The sequence below is a fragment of the Heterobasidion irregulare genome, assembly GCF_000320585.1.
Source record: "Heterobasidion irregulare TC 32-1 unplaced genomic scaffold scaffold_02, whole genome shotgun sequence".
Taxonomy (NCBI): Eukaryota; Fungi; Basidiomycota; class Agaricomycetes; order Russulales; family Bondarzewiaceae; genus Heterobasidion; species Heterobasidion irregulare.
Window position 1 is genome coordinate 3227376 of NW_009258198.1, and position 24876 is coordinate 3252251.

At 54.9% G+C, this 24876-nt stretch overlaps 10 protein-coding genes across 10 annotated transcripts; 6 read left to right on the top strand and 4 right to left on the bottom strand.

Annotated features, from left to right (window-relative positions):
• Positions 1-695: 695 nt before the first annotated feature.
• Positions 696-2002, top strand: HETIRDRAFT_407947 (uncharacterized protein). Its single transcript, XM_009544764.1, has 3 exons — positions 696-722; positions 784-1008; positions 1115-2002. The coding sequence occupies exon 3, from the start codon at positions 1234-1236 to the stop codon at positions 1708-1710; it is 477 nt and encodes a 158-aa protein (XP_009543059.1). The 5' UTR covers positions 696-722; positions 784-1008; positions 1115-1233; the 3' UTR covers positions 1711-2002.
• A 418-nt stretch (positions 2003-2420) lies between these two features.
• On the top strand, positions 2421-5698 carry HETIRDRAFT_457720 (uncharacterized protein; the record flags this gene model as incomplete). The annotated part of the gene is made up of 6 exons (XM_009544765.1): positions 2421-2444; positions 2500-2711; positions 2776-2828; positions 2884-3044; positions 3114-3242; positions 3302-5698. The coding sequence occupies 6 exons, from the start codon at positions 2421-2423 to the stop codon at positions 5426-5428; spliced, it is 2706 nt and encodes a 901-aa protein (XP_009543060.1). The 3' UTR covers positions 5429-5698.
• Positions 5699-5864: 166 nt separating this feature from the next.
• Positions 5865-7745, top strand: HETIRDRAFT_60007 (putative S-adenosylmethionine synthetase). Its single transcript, XM_009543528.1, has 7 exons — positions 5865-5980; positions 6035-6066; positions 6128-6730; positions 6792-6966; positions 7021-7197; positions 7257-7316; positions 7369-7745. The coding sequence occupies exons 1-7, from the start codon at positions 5896-5898 to the stop codon at positions 7413-7415; spliced, it is 1179 nt and encodes a 392-aa protein (XP_009541823.1). The 5' UTR covers positions 5865-5895; the 3' UTR covers positions 7416-7745.
• A 351-nt stretch (positions 7746-8096) lies between these two features.
• HETIRDRAFT_42980 (cysteine peptidase C44) lies at positions 8097-10087 on the top strand (the record flags this gene model as incomplete). Its single annotated transcript, XM_009543467.1, has 7 exons — positions 8097-8322; positions 8395-8480; positions 8535-8916; positions 8978-9326; positions 9377-9450; positions 9506-9605; positions 9661-10087. Coding segments are annotated over 7 exons (1644 nt in total), but the record flags the coding sequence as incomplete, so codon positions are not given.
• A 210-nt stretch (positions 10088-10297) lies between these two features.
• Positions 10298-12761, top strand: glox1 (glyoxal oxidase 1; the record flags this gene model as incomplete). Its single annotated transcript, XM_009543516.1, has 3 exons — positions 10298-12329; positions 12380-12623; positions 12689-12761. 3 exons carry the CDS (start codon positions 10298-10300, stop codon positions 12759-12761), a joined length of 2349 nt encoding a protein of 782 aa, XP_009541811.1.
• A 331-nt stretch (positions 12762-13092) lies between these two features.
• On the bottom strand, positions 13093-13980 carry HETIRDRAFT_44194 (uncharacterized protein; the record flags this gene model as incomplete). The annotated part of the gene is made up of 5 exons (XM_009543510.1): positions 13093-13234; positions 13291-13369; positions 13425-13524; positions 13580-13663; positions 13747-13980. The coding sequence occupies 5 exons, from the start codon at positions 13978-13980 to the stop codon at positions 13093-13095; spliced, it is 639 nt and encodes a 212-aa protein (XP_009541805.1).
• Positions 13981-14384: 404 nt separating this feature from the next.
• On the top strand, positions 14385-16765 carry HETIRDRAFT_415253 (uncharacterized protein; the record flags this gene model as incomplete). The annotated part of the gene is made up of 4 exons (XM_009544766.1): positions 14385-14439; positions 14492-14652; positions 14704-15615; positions 15674-16765. 4 exons carry the CDS (start codon positions 14385-14387, stop codon positions 16763-16765), a joined length of 2220 nt encoding a protein of 739 aa, XP_009543061.1.
• A 696-nt stretch (positions 16766-17461) lies between these two features.
• On the bottom strand, positions 17462-17881 carry HETIRDRAFT_27845 (uncharacterized protein; the record flags this gene model as incomplete). Its single annotated transcript, XM_009543430.1, has 1 exon — positions 17462-17881. A coding segment is annotated over one exon (420 nt), but the record flags the coding sequence as incomplete, so codon positions are not given.
• A 342-nt stretch (positions 17882-18223) lies between these two features.
• Positions 18224-22183, bottom strand: HETIRDRAFT_432713 (uncharacterized protein; the record flags this gene model as incomplete). Its single annotated transcript, XM_009544767.1, has 12 exons — positions 18224-19993; positions 20071-20541; positions 20598-20665; positions 20730-20749; positions 20806-20829; positions 20889-21431; positions 21488-21536; positions 21587-21653; positions 21718-21891; positions 21960-22015; positions 22071-22108; positions 22167-22183. 12 exons carry the CDS (start codon positions 22181-22183, stop codon positions 18557-18559), a joined length of 2964 nt encoding a protein of 987 aa, XP_009543062.1. The 3' UTR covers positions 18224-18556.
• A 361-nt stretch (positions 22184-22544) lies between these two features.
• Positions 22545-24546, bottom strand: HETIRDRAFT_380641 (uncharacterized protein). The gene is made up of 7 exons (XM_009544768.1): positions 24466-24546; positions 23869-24392; positions 23608-23802; positions 23428-23539; positions 23307-23377; positions 22911-23280; positions 22545-22851 (listed from the first exon to the last, which is right to left on the bottom strand). The coding sequence occupies exons 2-7, from the start codon at positions 24336-24338 to the stop codon at positions 22624-22626; spliced, it is 1446 nt and encodes a 481-aa protein (XP_009543063.1). The 5' UTR covers positions 24339-24392; positions 24466-24546; the 3' UTR covers positions 22545-22623.
• Positions 24547-24876: the final 330 nt, after the last annotated feature.

Sequence of the window (24876 nt, forward strand, 5' to 3'; positions counted from 1 at the left end):
GGTCACCCGGTGAAACCTTGACGAGACTCGGATGGGGTCGTGCGTTCAAATACCCCATTGGCGTGGATGCGCACAAATGACGACGCAAGGGGCCTGCTGAAGCTCTTGTCAGAAAAGCGCAGTGTTTGAGCTGTGTGATCAGACGATCGGGAGGTCAGCGTCGGTGACGTCGGTGGGCGCCTTTTGACAAAATGAAGAAAGGATGGAAAGGACTGGAAAGGGACGCTGCGGCTCGGTGAGAAGACACACAGGGGAGTGTGGAAGGTACGCGCGTGAGGGCAAGGTTGATGCTCGGGAAGAGGATTGGGAGAGAAGTTGCGGGATAGGACCGTTATGGATGGAGATTGGTCGCGTGTGATCGTGACCGGTTTGGAGAAAGAGTTTGAGGAACGTCATGGCTGATAGATCGGATCGCATCTTTGCCTGTCCATTGGGCATTCGCATCAGCAGACTCTGTAATCGGTTGAAGGAGTTTCGTCCAAAGATCTTGGATTTTTGCTCTGTTTCACCGAAGTCAAACGATCAAGGCACCGAAGTACACGGCAGTTGGGTATACTTCATGGACTCGGTACTCACTAGTCACTTACGCGCATCGGTCGAGCTTCTGCAAGCAGTTTGCAGGGACGAGCAGGGGCGACGCGTGAATGATGTGACTTCCAGAAGTGGGATGCATCGACACATGACGCAGCGGAGGCGGGGTCAAACGCGCACGCGCCCGGCTACTGCAATCGCGGCGCGGAGGGTTGAACGTTAAAGACATAACGCGACAGAGGCGCGACGTACAAAAACACGAATTAGATACTGCCCGGGGCTCGGATCGTGCGCCGGCTCCTTGCAGGCCTCATGCAGCGGAAGGTGATAGTGATACGTCACCCGGGCCAGCCAGCCAGCGGGCGTGCGTGCAGGTGCTTGTCCCAGCGGGCGCCGCGATAGGTGTACTTAAACCCAAACATCGAGGTCGTGCGCTGGGTGTAGGTACGCCCAAGAGGATTGGCCGTCGCTTTGGAGCTGGAAGCGGTGCGAAAGCGTGTATAAGTATCCCGACGACCTTGTTGGTGAGTGCGCATTTCGCGTCCGGTGGAGACGCCGGGCGTTATCAGATGCACATGCTCACCTGCGTTATTGTTCCGCCCCCACCCCGCCCCTACTCCCGCCCTGCCTTTGCCATTACATGTGCACCCTGCTCTCTAGTGCGTGATCCACGCCGACGGCATGACGAACGACGCACGACTCATGGCCATGCCCTCGCCTACGGCACCCACGAAAAATGTCTACCCTCTCATCGTCGCACAGTACGCCATCAAGGGTCACCGCCGGCGCACGGAGCACTGGGCACTCGTGCTGCTCTACTCGCGCCTCCACGGGCTCAAGCTTGAGCTCAAGGGCAACACCGACACGTTCACGTACCTCACCGAGCGCCTCACAGCGTTCGAGCGCGCACAGGACCTTCGTGGCGGCTGCCTCGTGGGGTGGGTCGACGCCGAGCGCGTGCAGGCACTCGTCGATCGCTTGAAGAAGGTCCGTGTACGACGCAACGACCCTGCGTGGGACGGACAGGACTGGGTGATGGAGGCGCTGAGGGCGCTGAAAGAGGAACATATGGTGTTCAGCAGGGTGGACGAAAACTGGTTGAGGACTGAGCTGATGGAGGACCTGGAGAGATCTGAGAGCGGACTCGGCGAGACAGTCGAGGAGAGGTTGTTTCCTTGAATTGCGGGCTGCACAGGCCGGACAGACGCCGTTTTTATGGCGAGGGGATAAATTGCTGTGGAGCGGTACAGTTTTGCTCGATCAGCCGGAGACATCGATGGAGATGCACAGCGAGGATCGGTAGGAAATCGACTGGAGTGCAATTTTGGATTTTTGGGGTCGAAGGATCTCGGACAGACCTAGCTAGATTATAACGTAGGACTGGATGCCAGCTTAAGGACCTCGTGAACGATTTCCGCGCATAGAACTTCCCAGAGAGCGTAAAGCCAGCAATAGAACTTTTCTGACACTCAGCACAACCCGAGGCACCAAATTTTTGCATATACTCAAATAATGGGTTGACTCGTTGACAAGACAAGCCAGACATGCAGAGCAGTCGGTTTTCGAGATGGGGAGAAAGAAAATGAATGGTGGGACCTGAAATTCGCCACGTTGCCGGACGAAAATCATCCATAGAATTTGAGCATCGTCAATGAATATTTGATGCCTCCAATTACATGCACAACAAGAAATAGAACAGATTGGATTGTTGACCACTTTCAAGCTGAGGCAAGCTTTAGCTGAAGGCAAGTGGAAGGTTGTGACGTATGATTCCAGATTGAGTAACTGTGGTATACGTCTGCCCCCGGCATACATACACGTAAACAAAGTCCTCTAGTGCCTGGAATATCATTCAAAGGCCTTCGTAGCGGGCTCACTCACTGCCCACCATGGATGCCATCCGAATTTCGAAGGTGCGTGCCTTTACGGCAAGACTTTATATCTCATAGGTTTGACTTTTGCCGTCAGGTTGAGAAAGTGCTATGCAGCAAGCCCGGGAAGATATATTCGGGCACTCTTCATCTGACTGCCCACCATCTTATCCTCTCCTCCAGCGATGACGCTGAATCAGAGATGTGGGCGAGTCATTTTCTCGACTGTCACATTACCAGGCTAGATTTATTACGCGCAGGTACCGTACCCTTTGATCGCTCTGGTAACGCGCCTACCGCAAACCCTGAGTGGCCAATGTCCCATTAATTTTCGATGTCGGACGTTTGAGTCATTCTCGTTATTCTTCGATAGAGAGGACGAGGCGTTGGATGTTTTTGAGAGCGTGAAAGAACTCACCGTCGCTCGTGCGTTCTCCTCAATTCCTTTTGTGCCGGATGTATTCACATCATCTGCTTGCAGCGTCTATAACACAGCTTTACGCATTCTTTTACACACCGAACCCACCCCTTACTGCCAACGACGGCTGGTCCTTGTACTCTGTTAGAGAAGAGTTTGGTCGTATGGGAGTCGGCGCACGAACTAAAGCCTGGCGTTTCACCGACATAAACAAGGACTACACCGTACGCCATTCACTTTGTGCATGATCAATATCATTCACGTGTAACGTTCAGTGCTTGGTCGACGTCTAGTTTTCCCCCACATATCCTGCGCGATTGGTCGTCCCGACAAGGATCAGCGACGCGACACTACAGTACGCTGCGAAGTATCGAAGCAAAGGAAGAATTCCCGCGCTAACATATCTGCACTGGGCTAATTATGTATGCCGCTTCCATTTTTCCTCCCCGAACATCGCACTGAACATTGTGTGGACATATAGGGCAGCATCACGCGGTCAAGCCAGCCAATGGTTGGGCTGACGAACGCACGTTCCGTTCAGGACGAAAAGCTTGTTGAAGCTGCATTTCAATCCCATTTTTCTCCCGAATCTCGAGCTGCCACTGCACCTGTCTACGGCGCTACTACCACGAATCTCATCGTCGACGCACGGCCGACGACAAATGCTATGGCCAATACTGCCAAGGGCGCTGGTACGGAGAATATGGACCATTACAAAGATTCTAAGAAGGTGTATCTTGGTATCGATCATATACATGCGATGCGCGAATCTCTTACTCGAGTGGTGGAGGTCCTCCGAGAGACCGAGGCGCTTTCGGCGAGCGTGAGTGGCGATGTCCCAGGAAGTGCACCTCTCATCCCGGTTGATCGGCAAGCTCTACGCAAGACTGGGTGGCTGCGACATATTTCAGGTATCCTGGAAGGCACCCACATCATCGTCCGGAATGTCCATGTGAACAACTCCCACGTATTGATCCATTGTTCAGATGGATGGGATCGCACATCACAGTTGTCTTCTATTGCCCAACTTTGCCTGGATCCTTTCTACCGGACTATTCGCGGTTTCCAGATCCTTATAGAAAAGGATTGGGTCAGCTTTGGGCACAAGTTCCTCGATCGATGTGGCCATCTCTCGTCCGAGAAGTTCTTCGTCGCACCTACAGAGACTGTTGGTGGCGGGGGCGGTGCAGAAGCTGCGCAGGCATTTTTCGCATCTGTTCAGAATCGATTCACCTCGAATAACCACATCAAAGAGACAAGCCCGGTCTTCCATCAATTTCTGGAAGCCGTGCGTAACATCCAACGCCAATACCCCGATCGCTTCGAGTTCAATGAGCAGTTCCTTCGCAAACTTCACTACCATCTCTACTCATGTCAATTTGGCACATTCCTGTTTAATACGGAGCGTGAGCGTCGGACGGGCGCCCCGCCGCCTTGCGATACGACGGTCTCTATTTGGGACTTTATGAACACAGCGCCACAGTGTTCGGAGTACGTGAACCCTTCCTACAACTCGGACCTAGACGACCCAGCCAGCAGGGCTCCGAAAGCGGACCAGGGCGTTTTGATTCCAAATTCAAAGAACGTGCGGTTCTGGAGTGAACTGTACGGGAAGGGAGATGAGGAGATGAATGGGCGATTTACACTCGTGCAGCCTCAGGCGATTGAAGTGGTTGCACCAGTAGAATCGGTGGAGGACGACCCAGTGCTTATGGGTAGCAGGCCTTTGACGCCTAGTGCGAGGCCACTTCCTCCGTCACGTACGGTCACTCCAACCCCGGAGTCGACGACACCTTCGTCGGCCTCATCGACGTTGAATGTCTTGGGCCCTGATATCCTGCGCCGAGCGTCAAGCCCTTTGCAATCATCTCAACGGGAGGCATCATCGTCTCTTCTTTCTCCACCCTCTCCGTCCCGTTCTCGTCAACAGACAAGACCACCGGATGTCTTAGCTGGTACGAGTGTTGGTGTCCGATCTATGTGGGGCAAACTCTCTTCGAATGCGAGTGCGGCGCTATCTGTAGTCCAAGGCGCGTATGACGGCATGTCGAAGGATTTCCGCGGAGGGAGCACGAGTGGGACGGGCACAAGTGCTGGAGAGACGTCAGGCGAACTCCGTGCGCGTGACGAGCTATCTGGTTGGAACCCAAACGAAGGAGGAGGGGAGGTGCGTGTTGCGGTCAGGCCGAGTACCTTTGCTGCTGCCTCGTCAAATCCTTGGGCGAGTGTCAAGGCGAAGCCGAACATACCGTCGGTGTTGATCGACAACCCATGGAGCACGGTCCGATCGCCAGATCCGCTTCCTTCGTCCTGGACTGCCCAGACCCAGACCCGTGCGACCAATAGCCATGCCCCATTAGGAGAATCTGCGGGGTCATTAGGACGGGTCGAGAGCCTTCCTGTTACTAGTGGGCTGGAGGGCCTTTCCCTTGATTCGGCCTTCGCGCAACCTGTTCCCAGAAGAGCATCGACACTCAATAGCAAACCTGTGCTGGAACGGCAGGCAGAAGAAGCACGACGGACACCTGTTCCACCTCCTCCTGAGCCTCCTTCGAAGAATGAAGACCCGCCGAGGATGACGGACCCATTGGGAGTTGGATTGATTTAACCTGTAGATCTCGCACATTGTATCTGGATTGGTTCGTGCGCCGTGTGTTCGTTTGAGTGGTACTTACAACAATCACTTGTGTCGCAGCGTCTAGCGTTTGTATTGCCTGCCTCGCCTCTGCGAGTCTGCGCGTGGACGTAACGTCGCGACTCGTTGAAGGGAACGCTTCGAGTATCGAACACCGAGCATCGAGAATAATTATTGTAGACTTTGGCGCTGTCCAACGTACGTATATATGCAACACGTAGCAAGCAAGGTGTATTTTTGCGTAAGGCCGGAAGACCGTCGTGCGCTCTTGTTCCCAGCCTCAGAGCTTCAGAAGAGGCTCATGATTGAGAAAATGGCGTGATGGAAGCTGACGTAAGCGAAGCAATTTATGTTGACTTGAAAATAAGAACCAGGCAAGTCGTCCTTCTTCCACTGCCTTCCCCCCTCCCACCTTCCCTCTCCTCCGCACTTCTTTCACGATGCCTGCCAACGGATCTGTACGCGCCGCTCTCGAGCCAGGCCACTTCCTCTTCACGTCCGAGTCCGTTGGCGAGGGTCATCCCGGTTAGTTGCATCCAGTATCAAAACGACAGCATACATTGAGACGATCTGGAACAGATAAGATTTGTGACCAAGTGTCCGACGCCATCGTGAGCTTCGCATGCTTTCGCTCATGAGGATTCAATCCAATTTACCATCTTGTCTATCTAGCTTGATGCTTGCCTCGAGCAGGACCCTTTCTCCAAGGTTGCTTGCGAGACCGCCTCGAAGACCGGCATGATCATGGTCTTCGGCGAGATCACCACCAAGGCCCACGTTGATTACCAGAAGGTCATCCGTAACGCGATCAAGGAGATTGGTTACGACTCCTCTGAGAAGGGCTTCGACTACAAGACCTGCAACATCCTCGTCGCCATCGAGCAGCAGTCGCCCGACATTGCCCAAGGTCTTGACCACGGATCGCTCGAGGATCACGGTGCTGGTGACCAGGGCATCATGTTTGGCTATGCGACGGACGAGACCGAAGAGCTCATGCCCTTGACCATCATGCTCGCGCATAAACTTAATGCTGCGATGGCTGTCGCGAGGCGCTCAGGCGCTCTCCCTTGGTTGCGCCCAGATTCGAAGACCCAGGTCACCATCGAGTACAAAAAGGACGGCGGCGCTACCATCCCTCTTCGCGTCGACACCATCGTCATCTCCACCCAGCACGCTGAGTCGGTCTCGACTGAGGAACTCCGCAAGGAAATCCTTGAGAAAATCGTCAAGCAGGTCATCCCGGCCAAACTGCTTGATGACCGCACAGTCTATCACGTCGGTCTCCATTTTAGACTTGATTACAGTTCTGGATTGTTGACGTCATATTTCTTACCAGATTCAACCCTCTGGCCGCTTCGTCATTGGTGGCCCTCAGGGTGACGCTGGTCTGACTGGCCGCAAAATCATCGTCGACACTTACGGTGGTTGGGGTGCGCACGGTGGAGGTGCCTTCTCTGGCAAGGATTTCTCCAAGGTCGATCGCTCCGCCGCCTACACCGCTCGTTGGATCGGTTAGTATTCGTTTCTGGGTCCTTCGGGTCTTTCCTGAAAATTGTTCTTTGCAGCCAAGTCTCTTGTCGCGGCTGGCCTCGCGCGCCGAGCTCTTGTTCAGCTTTCCTACGCTATCGGTGTTGCTGAGCCCTTGTCGATCTACGTCGACACTTACGGCACTGGCAAGAAGACCGACGAGGAGATTGTTGCTATCATCCGTAAGAACTGGGATCTCCGGCCCGGTGTCATTGGTAGGTGTTCATTATTCTTTCTTTGCGACCACGGAGCTGAGTAATATCTGGACCATCAGTCAAGCAGCTCGATCTGCAAAAGCCCATCTACCGTAAGACCGCCTCCTACGGGCACTTCGGTAGGTCATTTGTATTTGCGAGGGTGGCCTCTTCTCACTACTCTTGTTCTAGGAAACCCCGACTACAACTGGGAGAAGCCTAAGCAGCTCATTCTTTGATCACGTCTCTTCAGTCTTCACTAGTGTTCAACACAATCCCTCATGCCCGTCTGCACGCATCGGAAGTTCATCCTTCCACATTATAATTATTATTGACGCATCACGCCCCTACTACCCGCCCTAGAGCTGGCATCGTGCACTCCTCTGACCCGCCCTCTACCCCTGCATCTCTATTCCCCGCCCCGAAATTCAACTGCACTCGCACGCCTGCCATCTTACGATTACCCTTGTTACTACTATATTGCTCTGGATCTAGTCGTCGCATCACCCTGTATAGCCTTACTGCTGATGAGGAATGCAAGCGCGCTCAACCGCGTCATGTTCCCATTCACATCATTGTGTGCTTTGTGTGAGGCAGAGACCAAATATGACTGGGCGAGGTAAGCGATCCCGTCCATTGGACCAGATCGGATCCGGGGTCCAGCGCAGGGGAAATTTTCTGGATGAATTGCACGGGACGCGCCTCCGTAGCTCCCCGTCCGATCTCGATGACCTACATAAGAAAAGTCTAATCGGGTCTCTTTGAACGCACGTTTGTGCTTGCACTCTGTGCTCGACTTTAGAAGACGGCCCCCCCGGTCGTCGCCACTTCTTTATTCTTTATTTGTTTGTAACACTTCTGCCAGTGAGTGACCCCACGTTCGCAGCGGATCGCGCTCTTCCGCTCACCCTAAACTCCAAGTGTGCGGAATTTTAGGCCTTCTGTTGCACGATCCGAACGTGAACGCTGCCACCGAAATCTGCGAGGGCCTGTCGTTGCTGCAGCACCGCGGGCAGGATGCGTGCGGGATCGTCACCTGCGGACCCAAGGGCCGATTCTACCAATGCAAAGCCAACGGGATGGTCAGAGATGTTTTCGATGCGAACGCCGTGGCGAGGTTGGGGGGCAGCATGGGCATCGGACATGGTAAGAGAGGTGATTGTATCAATTGGCTCGTTTGAAGAATGCTCAGATGCCTTTTTCCATGGCGTTCGATAGTGAGGTACCCCACTGCAGGCAGTTCGCATCATGCAGAGGCGCAGCCGTTCTATGTCAACTCCCCTTACGGTATTGTATTCGCTCATGTACGTCCTTTGTCCAATTTGATGCCCGCTATTCTGATTATGTTTCGTCGGTAGAATGGCAACCTCATCAACACGGCGTCGCTCCTGCACTTCATGGATGCCGATGCCCACAGGCACATCAACACCTCTTCTGACTCGGAGTTACTCCTGAACATCTTCGCCAACAACCTCCAAAAGACGGGAAAATTCCGTATCAACGAGGAGGATATCTTCACGGCGATTGGGGGCCTCATGGAACAGTGCAAGGGCGCGTATGCGTGTGTCGCGATGCTTGCCGGGTTCGGGATCATCGCATTCAGAGATCCGAACGGGATCAGGCCGTTAGGGATGGCATCTAGGAAGGCCGCGGGGGGTACCGGAAGGGATTGGCTGTTCTCGAGTGAGAGCGTGGTCGCGGACGCAAGCGGATTCGGAGACTGGGAAGATGTGAAGCCTGGTCAGTATCCCATCTTCTACTGATAATCTGCTTGATGTACTGAACGATACGCCTTCAACAGGTGAAGCTGTTATCATCACCAGATCCTCGGTGTCCCGCCGCCAAGTGTCCGCTCCAGCCACCTTTGCCCCCGATATCTTCGAATTCGTCTATTTCGCGCGTCCCGATTCCGTCTTGGATGGGATCAGCGTGTACCGCAGTCGGATGGCTATGGGTGACGCGCTTGCGAAAGAGGTCAAACGCGTGTTGGCCGAGAAGCATCTTTCGGTGGACGTCGTCATCCCTGTTCCTGATACCTCGCGAGTGGCGGCGTTGAATCTTGCGCAAGAGCTGAATTTGCCTTACCGGGAAGGCTTCGTGAAGAATCGCTACGTTGGAAGAACATTCATCATGCCTGGCCAGCAGATGCGGTATGTCCTGTTCACAATTTTGTGGGCGACGTGCTGATTGCGGTCATCAGGAAAAAGAATGTCAGACGCAAGCTGAACGCTATGGCGTTAGAGTTCGCTGGCAAAAACGTGCTGCTTGTCGATGGTTTGTTCTTCAATCAAGATCCATCCCATAGAGTGTATTGATCCGTCCCGTTTAGATTCCATCGTCAGGGGTACGACATCAAAGGAAATCATCCAGATGGCGAAAGACGTTGGGGCCAAGAAGGTCATAGTAGCTAGCTGTGCACCGCCCATCCGGTAATGCCCTATTTCATGATATTTACCTTTTGCTCATCTTCTGCGTGATCACCAGATACTCCAACGTGTATGGTATTGACATGCCATCACGATTCGAGCTGGTTGCCCATGGCCGCACAACAGAAGAGATCGCCGAAGCTATCGGGGCCGATCTGGTCATCTTCCAGACACTGGATGATCTGATCTCCTCCGTCCGCCAATTCAACCCGTCCATCAGCCAGTTCGACTGTTCGGTCTTCACCGGTGAATATGTGACTGGGGGCGTCGACGCAGCGTACCTCCAACAGCTCGAAAAGATTCGAGCAGACAATGTGAAAGGTACGACAGTCGCTGGAGACGTTGGAGCTTTGGAGGGCAAGGGTGGCGGCGGCGTGCGCGGAGGAAACGGAGAGGTAGGAGACGCTACCGCGATGGCTTCTGGAGGGCCCATGAACGGCGTCGATGATACGATAGGGCTGCATAATACTTGGAAGACGCATTGACCTAGAATCAAGTGTTTCATTAGATTGTCTACATAAAGGGACTGTTGTCTGTCCATCTCGCGGATGTCTGGGCATTTGGTCGGATGGTCACGTGTAACAGACGCGTCGCGTGTTGCGTTGTTTGGTTTGGTCTCTTCCACTTCCTTCATTTCTTGTTCACTCGCCCGCGCTATTGACCACGCATCGTTGGCAGTGTCTGTTGGCTTGAAGATGACGCGCGGCTGGGTCCTCGAATTCCTCACGCTGGTCGTTCTCTTCTCCTCAGCATCCACCCGAGATCTGGCGTGGAACGGTCATACAACGCCTGGGTCGACTGTGCCGTCTACTTTCACTCCATACTACGTCCCGCCGGGCACGAAAAGCTATGATTCTCACTCTCCTCTCGTTCACTACTCTGGTAAGTGGACGGACTCGTACTCTAGGAGCTATGTCGGCAAGACGCTGCGGTCTACTTCTCAGGTCAAGTCTGTGGTCAGATTCACATTCACTGGGACGGGCATCGAGTGGTTCGGGAATACGGACAAGAGGCACGGTATTGCTAATGTGTATCTGGATGGCAAGCTCGTCCAGCACGTCGATGCTTACTCCAGCGTCGCGCGGAAACAGCAGCGGGTCTTTTGGGACTTCAATCTGCCTCTTGGAAGGCACACTATCAAGATCATCAATTCTGGACGGAAGAGCTCGCGTGCAACTGGAAATCTGATAGACATTGATGCTTTCGTCGTCACTCAAGGCCACATTCGCTATAGACAGAGCGTTCCCCTCCAGGCGAGCCCTCGAGTGCAACCTCAGGTGTCCAACGCCGTGGCCCAGCCTCAGCCTCAGAATCTCGCTCAAGACTCCCAGCAAGACTCAGCTCAATGGTTGTTACAGCAAAAGGGCAACACGGGCGTACATGCTATGCAACTGGCTATCATTTCACCCTCTCACGCTCTTGTGGTGGACAAAGTGGAGCATAACCCCCTCACCGTGGACGGCCACCCGGCTTGGGCTGCGCTGTATAATCTCAATACGCACGCCGTGAAGCCCCTTCGCGTCCAATCGAACTCTTTCTGTGCTGGTGGGACTTTTCTCGGCAATGGAACGATGATCAATGTTGGTGGAAACCCTGTCGTGGAGAGTCACACTGCAGCTGCTGACTTTGGCGACGCTGATGGACTTCAAGCAATCCGTTTGCTCGAGCCTTGTGACTCCAACGATGCGGATGACTGTGCCTTATTCGAGGATCATGCGAGATTGAGGATGGCTAGTGCACGGTGGTATAATACGGTGCTGAGGATCTCAGATGGCAGCGCTATGATCATGGGAGGCTCGACCAAAGGAGGCTGGATGAACAATGCTACGACGAACAACCCAACCATCGAGTTCTTCCCACCAAAGAATATACACGGATCCAACGGACTTCCTGTTCATCTGCCTTTCCTCGTCGACACACTCAACTCCAATCTATTTCCTATTGCATTCTCACTTCCTGACGGAAGGGTTTTTGTCGCTGCCAACCGGGACGCCATGATCTATGACTGGGAGTCCAATTCCGAACAAAGGCTTCCTCAGATTCCCAACGGCGTGCGTGTCACGTATCCTATGACAGGAACCGCACTCCTGCTCCCCCTTTCGTCTGACAACGATTACACAGCCGAGATCCTCCTTTGTGGTGGCTCTTCGATCGACGATGCTAAAGCCAGCTGGGACATCTCCTCTCAGGATCCTGCATCGTCTCAGTGCTCACGCATGGTGCTTAACGACGCCGGAATTCAAGCAGGATGGCAGGTCGAACAGATGCCAGAAGCCCGCACGATGCCAGATGCCGTCCTCCTCCCAACAGGAAAGATCCTCATCGTCAATGGTGCTGGTTCTGGAATCTCAGGCTACGGCAATGTAAAAGATCAGGTCGGCTCCTCGAATGCAGCAAATCCCGTGCTGACCCCCGTGTTGTACGATCCTACGCTGCCTTCTGGTCAGCGCTTCTCTTCGGGTGGTATGCCGTCGAGCAGTATCCCGAGATTGTACCATTCGATCGCGACACTCACGCCGAACGGAGACATCATGATTGCGGGCAGCAACCCGAATCTCGACCGGAGCGAGGTGCAGTTTGGCACAGAGTACAGGGTTGAGTGGCTGACTCCTCCTTACATGACCGCGGATAGACCTGTTCTGGACCGTGTACCGACGAAGATCGGGTTTGGGGAGGACGTTAAGCTGCAGGTCAAGCTACCTAGCAATGGAAAGTTTGATATCAAAGGTACGTTCCTGTACCCCATCTGGCGGGCTTAATTCTGAACCTTGTCATAGTCGCATTGATGGACCTTGGCTTTGTTACGCACGCCGTGCACTCCAATTCCCGCCTCGTTTATTTGACTGCATCCCTATCGGATGACAAGCAAACAATTACCATCACGGGGCCACCTAGCGGAAAGATCTATCCTCCTGGACCCGGCTGGCTGTATGTTGTCGTTGACGGCGTACCTAGCACAGGTGCAAAAGTGATTATTGGCGATGGGCAGAGCCCTCCCGTCGACACGGACGCCCTGCAGAAGTGAGTTGAAGCGTTTGCATTGAGCCAAGAGCTTTTAGTTAAACCGTGTTTGTTTGTTGGGGCAGCTTACTCACAAGCACAGACCCAGATCAATACGAGAAGGCGAAGGGCAAGCAGAAGGACGAAGGGTCTGAGTGATCTTTGTGTACGAAATGTCGATTGCCATTTCTTCCTCTTCGTTCACGCTACGCAGTTGCGCATCTGACACATCCTACTGGTACGTTTTTTGATATCCTTTCAATTGTTCTTTGGCTATTATTTTGTTACCATGAATATGTCGCTTGTAAAATGATTGTGTCGTTGAATTAAATCATGGTTCTGAATCTATTCCAACAAGGTCTCGATAAATAGTTCGAGAATGATCGGCCATGCAAAGGCAAATGTCACATCAAGAATACAGCCTCCTAGTAGACCTCAGATAGGATGATCATGCTACAAAGGATACATAGAAACAAACATATGTCGGGAATCACAAGGCCCTCTGCCTCATGCGACTGCTGACAGTGCGAAGTCCAGCGTACACTTTTCCAGGAGGTGAGCCGAGAATAAGAGAGACAATAGCGTCTCGAGCAATTTTGATGTTTTGGACCGATCCAAGGATGTGTATTTTTCTAGGAAAAACAGGATCGGTGAGCGGAGCAGAGATGAATAGAGTAAGGGAACGCACGTGTCGGCAAGGATTATCCGTGTCCGGCTAGCATTTTCGATTGTAAACTTTGTCTTTCCATCTTGACCCGCTATACGGCCTACATCCAATGTGGATCAGACATGATCTCAAGAATAGAGAGTACTATGACACACCGATGGCGCGGGACAGATGGTCTCCGTGAAGTGTCTTGACATCCTTGATCTCGAACGAGTCAAGGTATAGATCATCTAATCGGAGGAGAGCGATTGCATCCTGATCGTTTCGTATGTGAATACTGGAAGATTGCGAATATTGAAAGGTAACACACGTTGACATCAAAGCCAAGAGAAAATGCCTTGACAAAGTCTGCGCCCTTTTGCAGCGCGCCAACTTCTTTCGTGTGTTTTGACGTCTTTTCCCGTAAATGTGGGCATAAGCGATGTGTAGAGTGAAGTCTATTGCAACGGCCAGACGTGACCGTTAAGAATCACTTACCCGGATCTCGACCGATTTTCTCTGCACATTCATTCGCACCTGCAGCCCCAGCAACTCCGTCAACGGCCCGAATATATTGATCCAGCCCTTCTTCAACGGCGACATGCGATGTGGCGGGATGGGTATCCGCCGTGTCTCTGACTTGAGGGTTGCACGTTCGGCAGACGCAGAGACGGGAAGGAATGCGGGTACAGAGGATTCTGGTACGGGAAGGGCTGCTTCGGCGTCGATCATGAGTTCGTCGTCTTCAGTTATTTCTGACGCTTTCGTTGACGATGGACCGCTTCCACCCGCCGCTGGGCCTTGTTCATCGTCCATCTCAGAATCATGCTCGACCTGGTCTGCAGTCCGAGGAGCCCTCTTTTTCGACATTTTGCGTCGGTTTTTGCGGACAGGAGTATCGGTGACAGTAAGGACGCTGGTGACTGCCATTGCTCTAGAATTTTGGGAGAGAAAAGGCTAGATCTGTTTACAATTTGACAAAGGAGATGCTGAGGAGGGTGTAGAAAATCGAGCGGCACTACTGCATGTTTTATGGTGCTGATCAGCTTCGGCAATGCCCGACTTCAGCGTCTTTACTCCACACCAAACAGGTCACTTAACCTCCCATTCTTCGCATCGTGCAAGCTGCATCTTTCATGGCCAGTAATATGTCTGGGACGGTAAGAAATTTGACCGAGAGTCGTGTAGAAGGTAATTTCAAGCACCTGCTATATTTCCCTGCCCGCTGACCCAACGCGTTTAGCTCTGCAGGCTTTACTACATTCTATTGATGCAAAAGACGGGCATGATGAAGGCAAAATATCGAGCGAGCAGGTTCATAGGCTTTCAGACAAGCTCGGAGAACTGCTAGGCAACGCAGAAAGCGCTGCAGGCCCCAGCGACTCACGAAACGAGAGGGGTGAGGTATGTTCGCGTCTTACAAGCTCGGGACTCGGCGCTAATAATTGAAAGTAGCTACTGAATGAAGAGGGGTTGCCAATCGTCGAGATAAGTGAGCCTGTCTCCGGTGCTACCGCCGCTGCTGTAGAGAAGGTCCCAATACTGGAACCGCCCGAGGTCATGCCTTTGTCAGCTCTGTCTCCCGAGCAAAGAGCTCGAGACCGTGCGGAGATGGAGCGTATCCTAGATCTCTTGGAAGAGGAAGAGATGCAAGAAGAGGAGGAGAACGAAGCACTCGATGAGAAGCGAAGAAAGGAGGAGCTCGAAGCTCGAAAAGCCCACGCGAAGAAGGAGCTTGAAAGATTGAAAGCAGCCAAGGAGATGCAGAAAAAGATGGGCAAAGCTCTGCTGAAGAATATCACGGACGCCAAGCGGAGAGAGGAGCAAGATAAAGAGGACCAGTTGGCGCAGGACATAGAGCTTGAGGCGGAGAAGAAACGCTTAAAGCCTAGAAAGAGCGTTAGTTTTGCTGACCTCCCTCCAGAAAAAGCAGTCGAATCCCTCGACGATGGCTCCAGCCCAGCCCAGCCCAAGTCAGGGTGGGGAGATGTTGTTCCGGGTAGACTGCGAGCGACAGATAACAAACAGCCGATGAAATTTCAGGTCGTCGAGCGCTTCCCTGCTCCGTCTAAATCTCAACCCCTTGCCTCGCCTCCCCCTCCAGAGCCTGATTCTGATGATGAATCTGATTTTGGAACTCCCGTCCACGATTCTGACCAGGGCTCAGAACCTGCGGTTAGTGACGACGAAGATGAAGAGTCTTCCGAAGATCCTGTTCTCCAGGACGAGTTTGATTTTGATACAGCGAGTCATCAGCGCGAAATCGCTCTCGCATACTACGAACAACGCGGTATAATTGGGAAGGATGCTGCTCGCGCTTTGTCCGCTCATTCTCATGAGCCTGTTGAAAATGAGTGGGATCAGCCGGTAAGCAGAACTTCGCCCTCCTTGAAAGTCATCGGATTTTATTTTATTTATTTAACAGGAAGTTCCTTTGGAGGCGACACTCTCGACCGCCGGCCCAAAATCATCAGAATCGCGATTTAAATCCTCTCGTATAGCTCAAGCTTATAATACAAACATTCCATCTACCATGCCTTCACAATCTATCGGGGCTTCAGTCCTCCCCGGCTCCTCGTCGACGATCAAACACGCTATTCGGCTTGGTAAGGTTGAGGACGAGCAACTTGTAGGGGGAGAAGAAGGTGAGAGTGCTAGTGAAGATGACGACGAGAACATCAAGGCATTCCTAGACGCATTCAGGAGAGGTGATGTAAAGAATGTTGGGGTCGAGCAGAATTCCGATGCTTTGATTGCGGCTCTGAGTGCGGCCTACTCTGCACCGCCTAAATCCTCGGACACCACGAAAACGACCACTCCAGTCGAGGCAGAGACTGTCCGTGAACCGGCCATCCTATCTGCATCCATGCAGGGACCCTCTCCCGTCAAACCGAAAACATCAAAATTCAGACTAGCTCGGGTGCCACCACGCAGCCCTTCCTTGCCTTCGGAATCTGACGTCACGACCCCGCTCACAACCGTCGCACGATCTTCGCCAAAGCTACCGACCAGCGATACTGTCATCGAACGGAAGCCCAGGCAATCAAGCTCCACTCTTAAAACTGCAACCAAGCCTCAACCCCGGCCACAGGTGCCAGCTGCATCAATTCCCTCGAGCGCGATGATCGTAGACTTGCCTGATTTCCGGCCTCCGCGAACTGCCAACCCTCCTACCGTTGTCTCGTCGCCTTCATTCTCCAAAACCCCCTCACGCACGGCCAGCATGGTATCGCCGTCGCTCTCACAGGCCACAGTCAATGATTCACCATCCTTCCATAACCCGGCCTCATCTATGATAGTCGATTCGCCTTTTTTTCAGCGTGTGGCGAATCAATCCACTTCAATGATCATTGACTCACCGTCGTTCCAGTCGCCGAATACGAATAGGCCGTCAAACGCGCCGGGCGTGATGGCTACCACCGTTCGAGAGTCCGCCAGGCAGTCTCTTCCACAACCACCCGCTCATGCTGGAGGATCTGAAAAGAGAGTTTCTCGGTTCAAGGCTGAGCGTTCCTAGTCAAAGGCACGATTCGAACCTATCAAACTATATACTATCTTCAAGCCCTTATTACCTAGGCCAGAGACTGCAGTATATTATTTTGGTCCATCGCTAGTTAGTATCTATCATTCTGATCAAAGCATGCCTTTCATCGCATGTATGTACTCCAGATATATCTAGGTCTAAAAGCTCCTGCAAGATTTCTTCAAACCGAGTTTCAAAACGCGTTGGGGAGCTGGCTAGATACATATCAGTGGGCCTTCAGTGGTGTTGATGCGGGAGTAGCAAATCAAAGCGACCGTTTACAATGCACACAGCAGTGAATGTTCTGCTCGCACTGGAGAGGAGATTCTCCAAATGTGAGTCTAGGTGGTCTGAGAAAGCCGAACAGCCTTCAACTATACAAGCTTACGCTCATAAATCATGGCGTGATTTCTCATACAGGCGCGACAATCTAGTGCCCTGACCGGGGAGAAAGCGATTGGAGGTAGTACCGTCGCGCCTGTACATGAAGACCAAGAGAGGCTGGACCAGGTCACCATTATATGATGGTTGCGTGACATTACCAGGAGAAAACCGATATAAAAACAAAGACAAAGGGTCGCAATCCATCCGGTGAGCAGCAACACACGCTCGCTATACCTTCGCCTCTGCATTTCCCCTGATGCGCACCGTCAGCACATTCCCAGCGCAAAAAAGGCGCGAGACCACGAACCTGTTGACCATCGCGAATAGATGTGCCTGCTCCTTGAGTTTCTTGGTTTCGCTGTTGTCCTGCAGGACGAGGATGATCTCGCGCGCCAGACGCTCGTCGAGCGTCTGCCCGCTCCGTTTCTTGCTCGCCTCGAGGATCCACTTGATGGCGTAGCGCGTGCGCTGCTTCTCGCTGAGCGCGACGGGGATGAGCTGGTTCTTCACGCCGTAGCGGTGCGTCATCGAGCGCACGAAGGGCGATGCCATTTCGACCGCTCGGCGCAGGAGCTCGAGTGGGGGCGCTTGGGTGAATGTGTGCAGCCGGAGGAGCGTGCGCGACACGATGCGCGACGCGCGCTTCCGCTTGCCGTCCTTCATGATGGTGTTGGTGAGGTATCGCAGCAGCGGGTCCTCTTCAGGTGGCAGGTCGAGGACTACAGGCTGATTTGGGCGGCGGACAGGCAGGGGAAGGGGGGGCGACGATGCCGGTGCGGTGATTTTCATGGGAAGAGGACGGATATCGTCGTCGATGGCGTCGAGCTCTTGGGCGACATCGTTGAGGGTGATGTTTGGAAAGGAAGACACGGGTCTTGCGAAGGAGACAAGCGACCTGCGTACTGCGTGCCGGAGTGGTGAAAGCATTGTATGCGATGGCGCCGACTCGACTGGCCGAGTTACTGCTCCAGCAGGATGGAGCACGTGCTGCAGCAGTCTGCGCCCGTGATCATTCGCGTCGACGCGTTGTTGGCGCGTAAGTTCGTGATCACCACACCAATAGACATCGACCAGCAAATGGCGCAGGACTGCGTTCATCGAAATCCGGAGATAGAAAAAAATATTAATGAAAGACCACACGCCGAGTCAATAAATATATAGCAACCTCCATACGTGTCAGATTAAAACAGCACCCCGTCGCTATAATGTACCGGTAACAAACAAACCCCCAATAGATAGGTGAACAGAAAACGTCGGGAGCAAACGAGGGTGAAGGCTATAGGCAGAGATGAGTGAACGCCTGCGCGGTAGATCGCATCAGGGGACAAGAGAGGACATGCTACATAGATCAGAAACAGATTTCAAAAGAACGTCTGGAGCGAGCTCGCGGGGGTATCATAATCAGTAGTCAGTCAAAGGAACCTTGGGCGGCAATGGCGGTGGGTCGGCCATCGCCCTCCCGTTCATGCTCGACATGCCGTTGAGCGAGTCGAACCCGACGCCCAGCGTGAACGGCGACGCCGGGCGCAGCCTGAGTCCGAACGTGTCGTCACTCCCCAGTACATCCAGGTCGAGCCCACCGACCGAATCCGTTCCGAGCGCCATCAACCGCGCGTCCTCATCTTGCGTCTCCTGAATGTAGTCGGATGGCGGACGCGGCATCAGCGGCGGCGGGGTCGGCGCAGGCTCGGGGCTCGGCGGCGGCAGGCTAAACACCACAGGGGGCGGTGGTTGCGAGCTAGGGTTGGGATCCGCACTGCTCGCCCCGTTGCCGCGCTCTTCCGCCTCATACCTAGCGCGCAACATCGCCTTCTCCTCCGCAGCGGTCAAAGGGCGATTGGGCGCGCTCCCGCTGTTGGGTGGCGCCGGAAGTGCCGGCGTTGGGCGGGAGCGCAGGTGGGCTGGGAGCTCGTATGCTTGTGGCGGGGAATAGAAGGCAGGTGGTGGGGAGGACGGGACGGGGGCCGCTGCCGCTGCCGCGTCTTGCGACGAATATTGTTGTCGGAGTAGCTCTTTCTCAGCCGCAGCGGAGAGAGGTTGGCCAGCCGGTGCAGGAGGGGGAGATGCGTGCCTCGGTGGTGGAGGTGGCGATGACCCAGAATATACTGCCGCCGCCGCGACTGCGGCCGCCTCCCGCGCTTCGAACGCCTGCCGATAGCGCTCCTTTTCGGACATGCTATTCTGTGGAAACTCGGTGCTAGGAACCCACGGCGGCGGCAGATCATCGCCAACGGGGGCCTGAGCAGAAGTGATTGAATACGAGCGTGAAAGGTTTGGGTCGTGGGCGGGTATCTGGCTGGACGACGACTCCATCGCGCCGTCCACAAGGCCAAAGTTCACTTCCTGATGGCGCGCGACCGCATTCCGCGCGTCGTGATACCGCCGGAGGACATCTTTTTCTTCCTCCGCAGAGAGGTAGCGCGCGGGCCCGGCGGCGGGCGCTGGAGGCGCATGTGTTTGGCCTTGTGAACGTGATGCTGGGGGTGACTGCTTGGGAGTGGACCAGCTCGCCTGTTGTGCGGGCAGGTGTTTGTTCACCGATGACATTGCCGCCGAATAGAGCGCCGCGCCCGCAGAGAGCGACGGCTGCGTCCCGGTGTACTGGTTCCGCTGTACATTCCGCCCCGAGTCCTTCGAGTCCGTCCGAGCATGCGATTGCTGGCTCGCGGGAGGCGAGGCTTCTGGCGAGGCGAAGCCCTGCGTGATCGATGCCTTGCTCTGCGCCTGGTTGAAGAGTCGCACTTTTTCCTCCTCGGCTGTGGGCCAGTACGTCGCCTTTGCTGAGACCGAACGTTGAGCAGGCGGGGTGACGGGCGACGACGACGCAATACCAACAGACTAGGTGTCGCAAAAAGCGATCAACCATGATATTATCCCACTGGCGCTCGCGTGCGCCGGAGGTAGATAAGACGCACCTGCACACTGGGCATACGATCAATCCCGCCCTGCACCCGCTCGACGTTCGCCACCGCCCGCTGGTACAGCGCCGCCTTTTCTTCTTCCGCCGAGAGCCACGGCTTCGCCGCTGCCGACTGCGGCTGCGATTGCGACTGCGGCTGCGACTGCCCTGTCCCCGTGCTCTCTTCCTCCTCCGGGATCTCGTTCTCGGCTGCATTGACGATCGTAAACCGGTTTGTCTGCAGTGTACCCGCGCGCGACCTCCGGCCCACGGTCGGCGTCACAACCGCTCCCGACCCCGCGCCTGTGAGCACGCCAAAGTCCGAGTCGGCACCTGGGCGCGCATCGCTCCCTGCTGTGCTCGGGCGCTGCGTCGTGCTAGTCGTCGTCGGGCGTGCAGGCCCACCCGATGAGCTCGGGCGCACGAAGCCGAATTCGTCGACACGGCCAATGGAGGTCGTCACCGCGCCGTTCATGTTGGGCATGGTCTGAGGATGGCGGTGTGCGAAGGGGCTCGCAGCGCTGAAGTCCGAGGTATCTATACGCGAGGAGATGCGCTCGGCGATGGTGTGTGATTGCACGGCGCTTGCAGGGCCGGCAGGGGTGTAGGGACTGATGTTGGAGCGGCCGTGGGGATGGGAGGACGAGATGGACAGCACGGGCTGTAGGCAGAGACTCGGTGCGTTGCCGATTCGTCTGGGCAAAGGAACGGTCAGTGAAGGGTAGCGCCGAACGGATTGATCTCAACTCACCTGATCGCTTCGGCGGAAACATATCTGCGAAAAGCGGCGATCTGTTGAGTCATCTAACGTGAATAGACAGAGCGTTGGCTTACCTGGGCCAATTGGACACGATAACGGGCAACTCCATGATCAGAGGTTTGCCTGTGCCCATCAGGGCCTTGACCCCCAAGATGTAGGTGATATCAATGTGTCTCGCCGAAGTGAGCGTGGTCGTCGTGTGCGATGTAGGGATCGTGCACGCGAGCTCCGTCTTGTGTGCCGTTCCGCCATACAGCGTCTGATTCACAGGGACCTTCTGCTCCCCAATGATGTTAATCTTCACCTGCGGCGCGCCCTTCTTGCTCGTCGAGTGCGGCCCCGCGCGGAATATCGTCGTTTCCTTCAGCGTGAACTCGAACCCGCGCAGGATGACGGTGTGGAGGCTGTCAGACCTGACCGTGGCCGTCACGGACACGCGATCGCCCGGGCCGTAGCAGTTCTGCGAGCGGTCGACGGTGAGAACGACCGCGTCCTGTGTGAGATGGCGTGATTCCGGTTGCTGATAGACCGGCCAGGTGGAATGCAGCTCGTGCTTGTCGATGATGATGGACGCCGATGTAGAGAGGACGATGGGTTTGCTGCGACGGAAGAAGCTCCTGCACTCGCGCACGCGTCAGTGACCTGCACGGACAGACACGCGCGAGGCACATACGTTTTACCCTGAACACAGACCTGTCCCACTAGCTCATACTTCACACCCGCTGTGCCTTTATGAACAGGCGCCCAAATGGAACGGCGGAGCGCCACTCACCTCCCTTCTCGAGCGCGAGGCTGGGCGCGATGGATTCTGGTATTCGGATATAGAAAGGAATGTCTTGCTGCAGAGTCCCGTCCTGAGCACTCCACGGACCATAGTAATGCAAAGGTCTCGCACACACTCACCGCATGCAACGTGCTGAACTCCTCGCTCGACTGCCACAAATTAATGGGGCTCTGTCCGACGTAGTCGACGAAGGTGTTCTGTTGGCCGCCGCCAGGCAAGGTCTCGACCTTGCGCAGCTCGATGCGGACGTATTTTGCCTTGACGCCCTGCGGTCCCAGCCGCACCTCGATAGCCTGCCAGAAAAGTATGCGCACGCGCTGAGCTAATGCACACCAATGCCCACGACTCCAGAAGCACTCACGCCCTTAACGGCAGCTTGGGGGCGGTCGGGTGCGCCGGGAGGGATGCCAGGATAGCCTATCAAACAATGTTTGAATATTTGGTACTCGAATAAACGGGCGCGCCGACGGACCTTGGACGAACTCGACGTTTGGCGGTGGTCTGAGTGTTCTGAGCGCGCACAGACGGATATGAGCCCACGAAGACCCAACACGCGCGGTGCACTCACAATTTGGCTTGAGACATTCACAGGGAGGAGAAAGGGGAGGAGAGGGGGAGGAGGAGGGCGCTGAGCGGGAGTTGAGGAGGACCAGTTATATCATGAATGCCGCATTCAGACGCACAGCCGAGCCGAAATGACCTTCGGATCATTCTAGCGCTAGGAACGCCTCCTCGATATCCGTCTCTCATCCATCCCCATCTTCCTCAACCCGTCCCTGATCTCGGCCTGTACGCGCTGGACAACCCATGTGCCGGACGCAGATCGAATTTTCACGCCATTGTCCAAAAATTCAGCACGCCTCAGAGCAGTTTCCCATGAAGCCGTGCACTGATCCCACACGTCAGGCAACAGACAAGACAGGTCAAATATCACGCCAACGACACGAGGAAAATGAAGAAAATATATGAAACCGAAACACGCAGTACATGCAGACGACAGACTAGCCTGGCCCAAATGGCGCGCATCAGAACTTGAACTCCTTGCCCTTCTTCCCTCTGTCTTTCTCCGCCTCCATCTTCTGCCGCTTCTTCGCCATCTCCTTCGCCACCATGTCCGAAAAGTCTTCCCGATTTGCCCCCGGCACACCCGCAGCGCCTCTCGCATGCTCGTCGTACCGCCGCCGCAGCTCGTCCTCCGACATCCCCTCCAACTCCGCCGCATCGATCGACACCTCCACCCCATTGGCTTTGCGCTGCAACGTACCGTCAACAAGGCGAAATGAACAGCGCCATCGAGTCCAACGCGGCGTACCTTTGTCCCCCGCTCGTCGCCCAGCACGGGTATCGGCGCCCCCGAGACACCACTTACATCGTACCCACGGTCGCTGCCCATAAGCCCCCGCACGCTCGTCTGTCGTTCCGGTACGACCTGGTACAGCGAACGCGGGCCCGACGCATCGTGCGCATCCGACGTCGGCCGCGGTGCATTTTTCCGCAGTTCGAGGAAATCTGGTGTTTCCAGTCCGCCCGCCACTGTTGAGACCACCGATGTCATGCCCGATGGCGTCTCCAAGCCTGATGGTGTCTGAAGCCCATCTCCTGGAGCGGGCTCTGCCGACTCTTCTTCCTCTTCCTCTTCGTCCTCCTCTTCTGATTCAGTCTCTTCTTCTAAAAAATGCGCACTTTATAAGCAAAAAAGGCAAATGACAGGAATGAAAAATACTTGCCTTCTTCTGGCTCAAGCTCGCCCCATAGATTCTTGTCTACAGGTTCACCGACCTGTACATATATTAAGCCAACAAGTCAAACTCGGGAAAAAGTCAACGCACATCGGTGTCACTTGTCTTTGGCAGTACACCGAAGACATCGCCGTACAGTGGTCGATTGTATTCGTCCAGTGGTGGCTTTCCCCAACCTCCGGGATGGAAACCCCATTGAGCGCTGCAGATGCGAGGGGAAAATGTCAATTACACTTGTATCCATCTGAGCAACGGGAAAAAAGCACAGACCCCTCAGGAATAGGGGCATTCAACCCAGGAATACGAAGCGTAGGGTAACTTGGTGGCGGTCCAAAGCGTTGCATGCTGATAAGCCATGGTGGGGGCGCCAATGGCGGGATCGACAGCGCCTCGACAAGCTCGGGCGAGAGATCTCCAGGCCGCTTCTCCTTGAGCGACGTCTCGAACTCCTTGCCTTCATAATACCTAAGATCAGAGATGCGCCATCAGCAGCACGAGGGGGTGAGCGGCACTCATCCAAGGCGCACGCACATTTCGCCGTAGGTTGTAACGGGGGGCTTCGTCTGGAACTTGAAGAACGCGTCGTGGAGCTTCTGATAGTCAATGTCGATCTTGCCCATCTTGGGCTGCACGCGCTCGCGCGTCTTGGCCTTGAGGCTCATATTCGCTTCTTTCTCCTTGACCGCGTCGCGCTGTGTGGCAATGCCTGTGTCCGCGATGTACGAGGGCAGTTGGAAAGGCGGCTTCTCGATGCCGCGCTTGCCCTGGAGGTAGTCACGCTTCGCGCTCCAATGCACGGGAATGGGGACGGTATTGCGGTAGCTCTTGAGGTGGAGGAGCAAGCGCGGGTCGGCGGCGGATATGTCGGTCCACTCGACAACCTCTGGTTTCTTGACGAGCTGCTTGAGCTCGGCGACGGTGAGCCTGTTCATCTTGCGCTGCTTCTTTTTCGAGAGCGGCTTCTTGGTCTGTTCGGTCTCGGAGTCGGTCTCGGAGGCCATGTCGTCGTCCGAGTAGATCACCTCTCCTTTGGAGGGCTCCTCGGATTTGACGTGCTGCTCGCAGGAGGATCAGGGTATCAGCGAGGGCTTGACGCCGACAGGAGGGAAGGATACGAGAGAGACGCACGGTGCTGTCTTCGAGAGAAAACTGGAAGCGAGCAAAGACGTCGGAGAAAGCTTCGAGGGCAGGGCCTTTAACATCCAACTGCTCAGAGACGTACTCGACATTCTCAGTTTTGACCTCCACCCTCTTCCCATCGACCTCCATGTTCGCCACCTCGCCATCTCCGTTGCTCTCCTGCACGGCGCGAGCAGCAGCACGGACGTGGGACGCAGAAAGGGGGCGTTCAATGACGGCATGCATTCGACGGGGTCGTTTGGCGCACCTGTGTAGCCTGCACGACCTTCTTCTGCTTCTGCTTGAGACGGCGCATCTGGTTTTTGGACTTGACCTTGCCATTGAGCTTGATATCGGAGGTGCCGTTGATGGCGGGCATGGTCTGGACAGCGGTGGCCATAGCAGCGAGTGAGCGCAGAC

Excerpts from the sequence above, each read along its gene's own strand:
- HETIRDRAFT_407947 (XM_009544764.1), top strand. The coding sequence starts at position 1,234 with ATGGCCATGCCCTCGCCTACGGCACCCACGAAAAATGTCTACCCTCTC.
- HETIRDRAFT_60007 (XM_009543528.1), top strand. The coding sequence starts at position 5,896 with ATGCCTGCCAACGGATCTGTACGCGCCGCTCTCGAGCCAGGCCACTTC. Across the intron at positions 6,967-7,020 it reads CTACACCGCTCGTTGGATCG|CCAAGTCTCTTGTCGCGGCT; the intron begins GTTAGTATTCGT and ends TGTTCTTTGCAG. Across the intron at positions 7,317-7,368 it reads CGCCTCCTACGGGCACTTCG|GAAACCCCGACTACAACTGG; the intron begins GTAGGTCATTTG and ends CTCTTGTTCTAG.
- HETIRDRAFT_380641 (XM_009544768.1), bottom strand. The coding sequence starts at position 24,338 with ATGGCCTCCGAGACCGACTCCGAGACCGAACAGACCAAGAAGCCGCTC. Across the intron at positions 23,540-23,607 it reads AATGCCCCTATTCCTGAGGG|CGCTCAATGGGGTTTCCATC; the intron begins GTCTGTGCTTTT and ends TCGCATCTGCAG. Across the intron at positions 22,852-22,910 it reads GCGACGAGCGGGGGACAAAG|CGCAAAGCCAATGGGGTGGA; the intron begins GTACGCCGCGTT and ends GGTACGTTGCAG.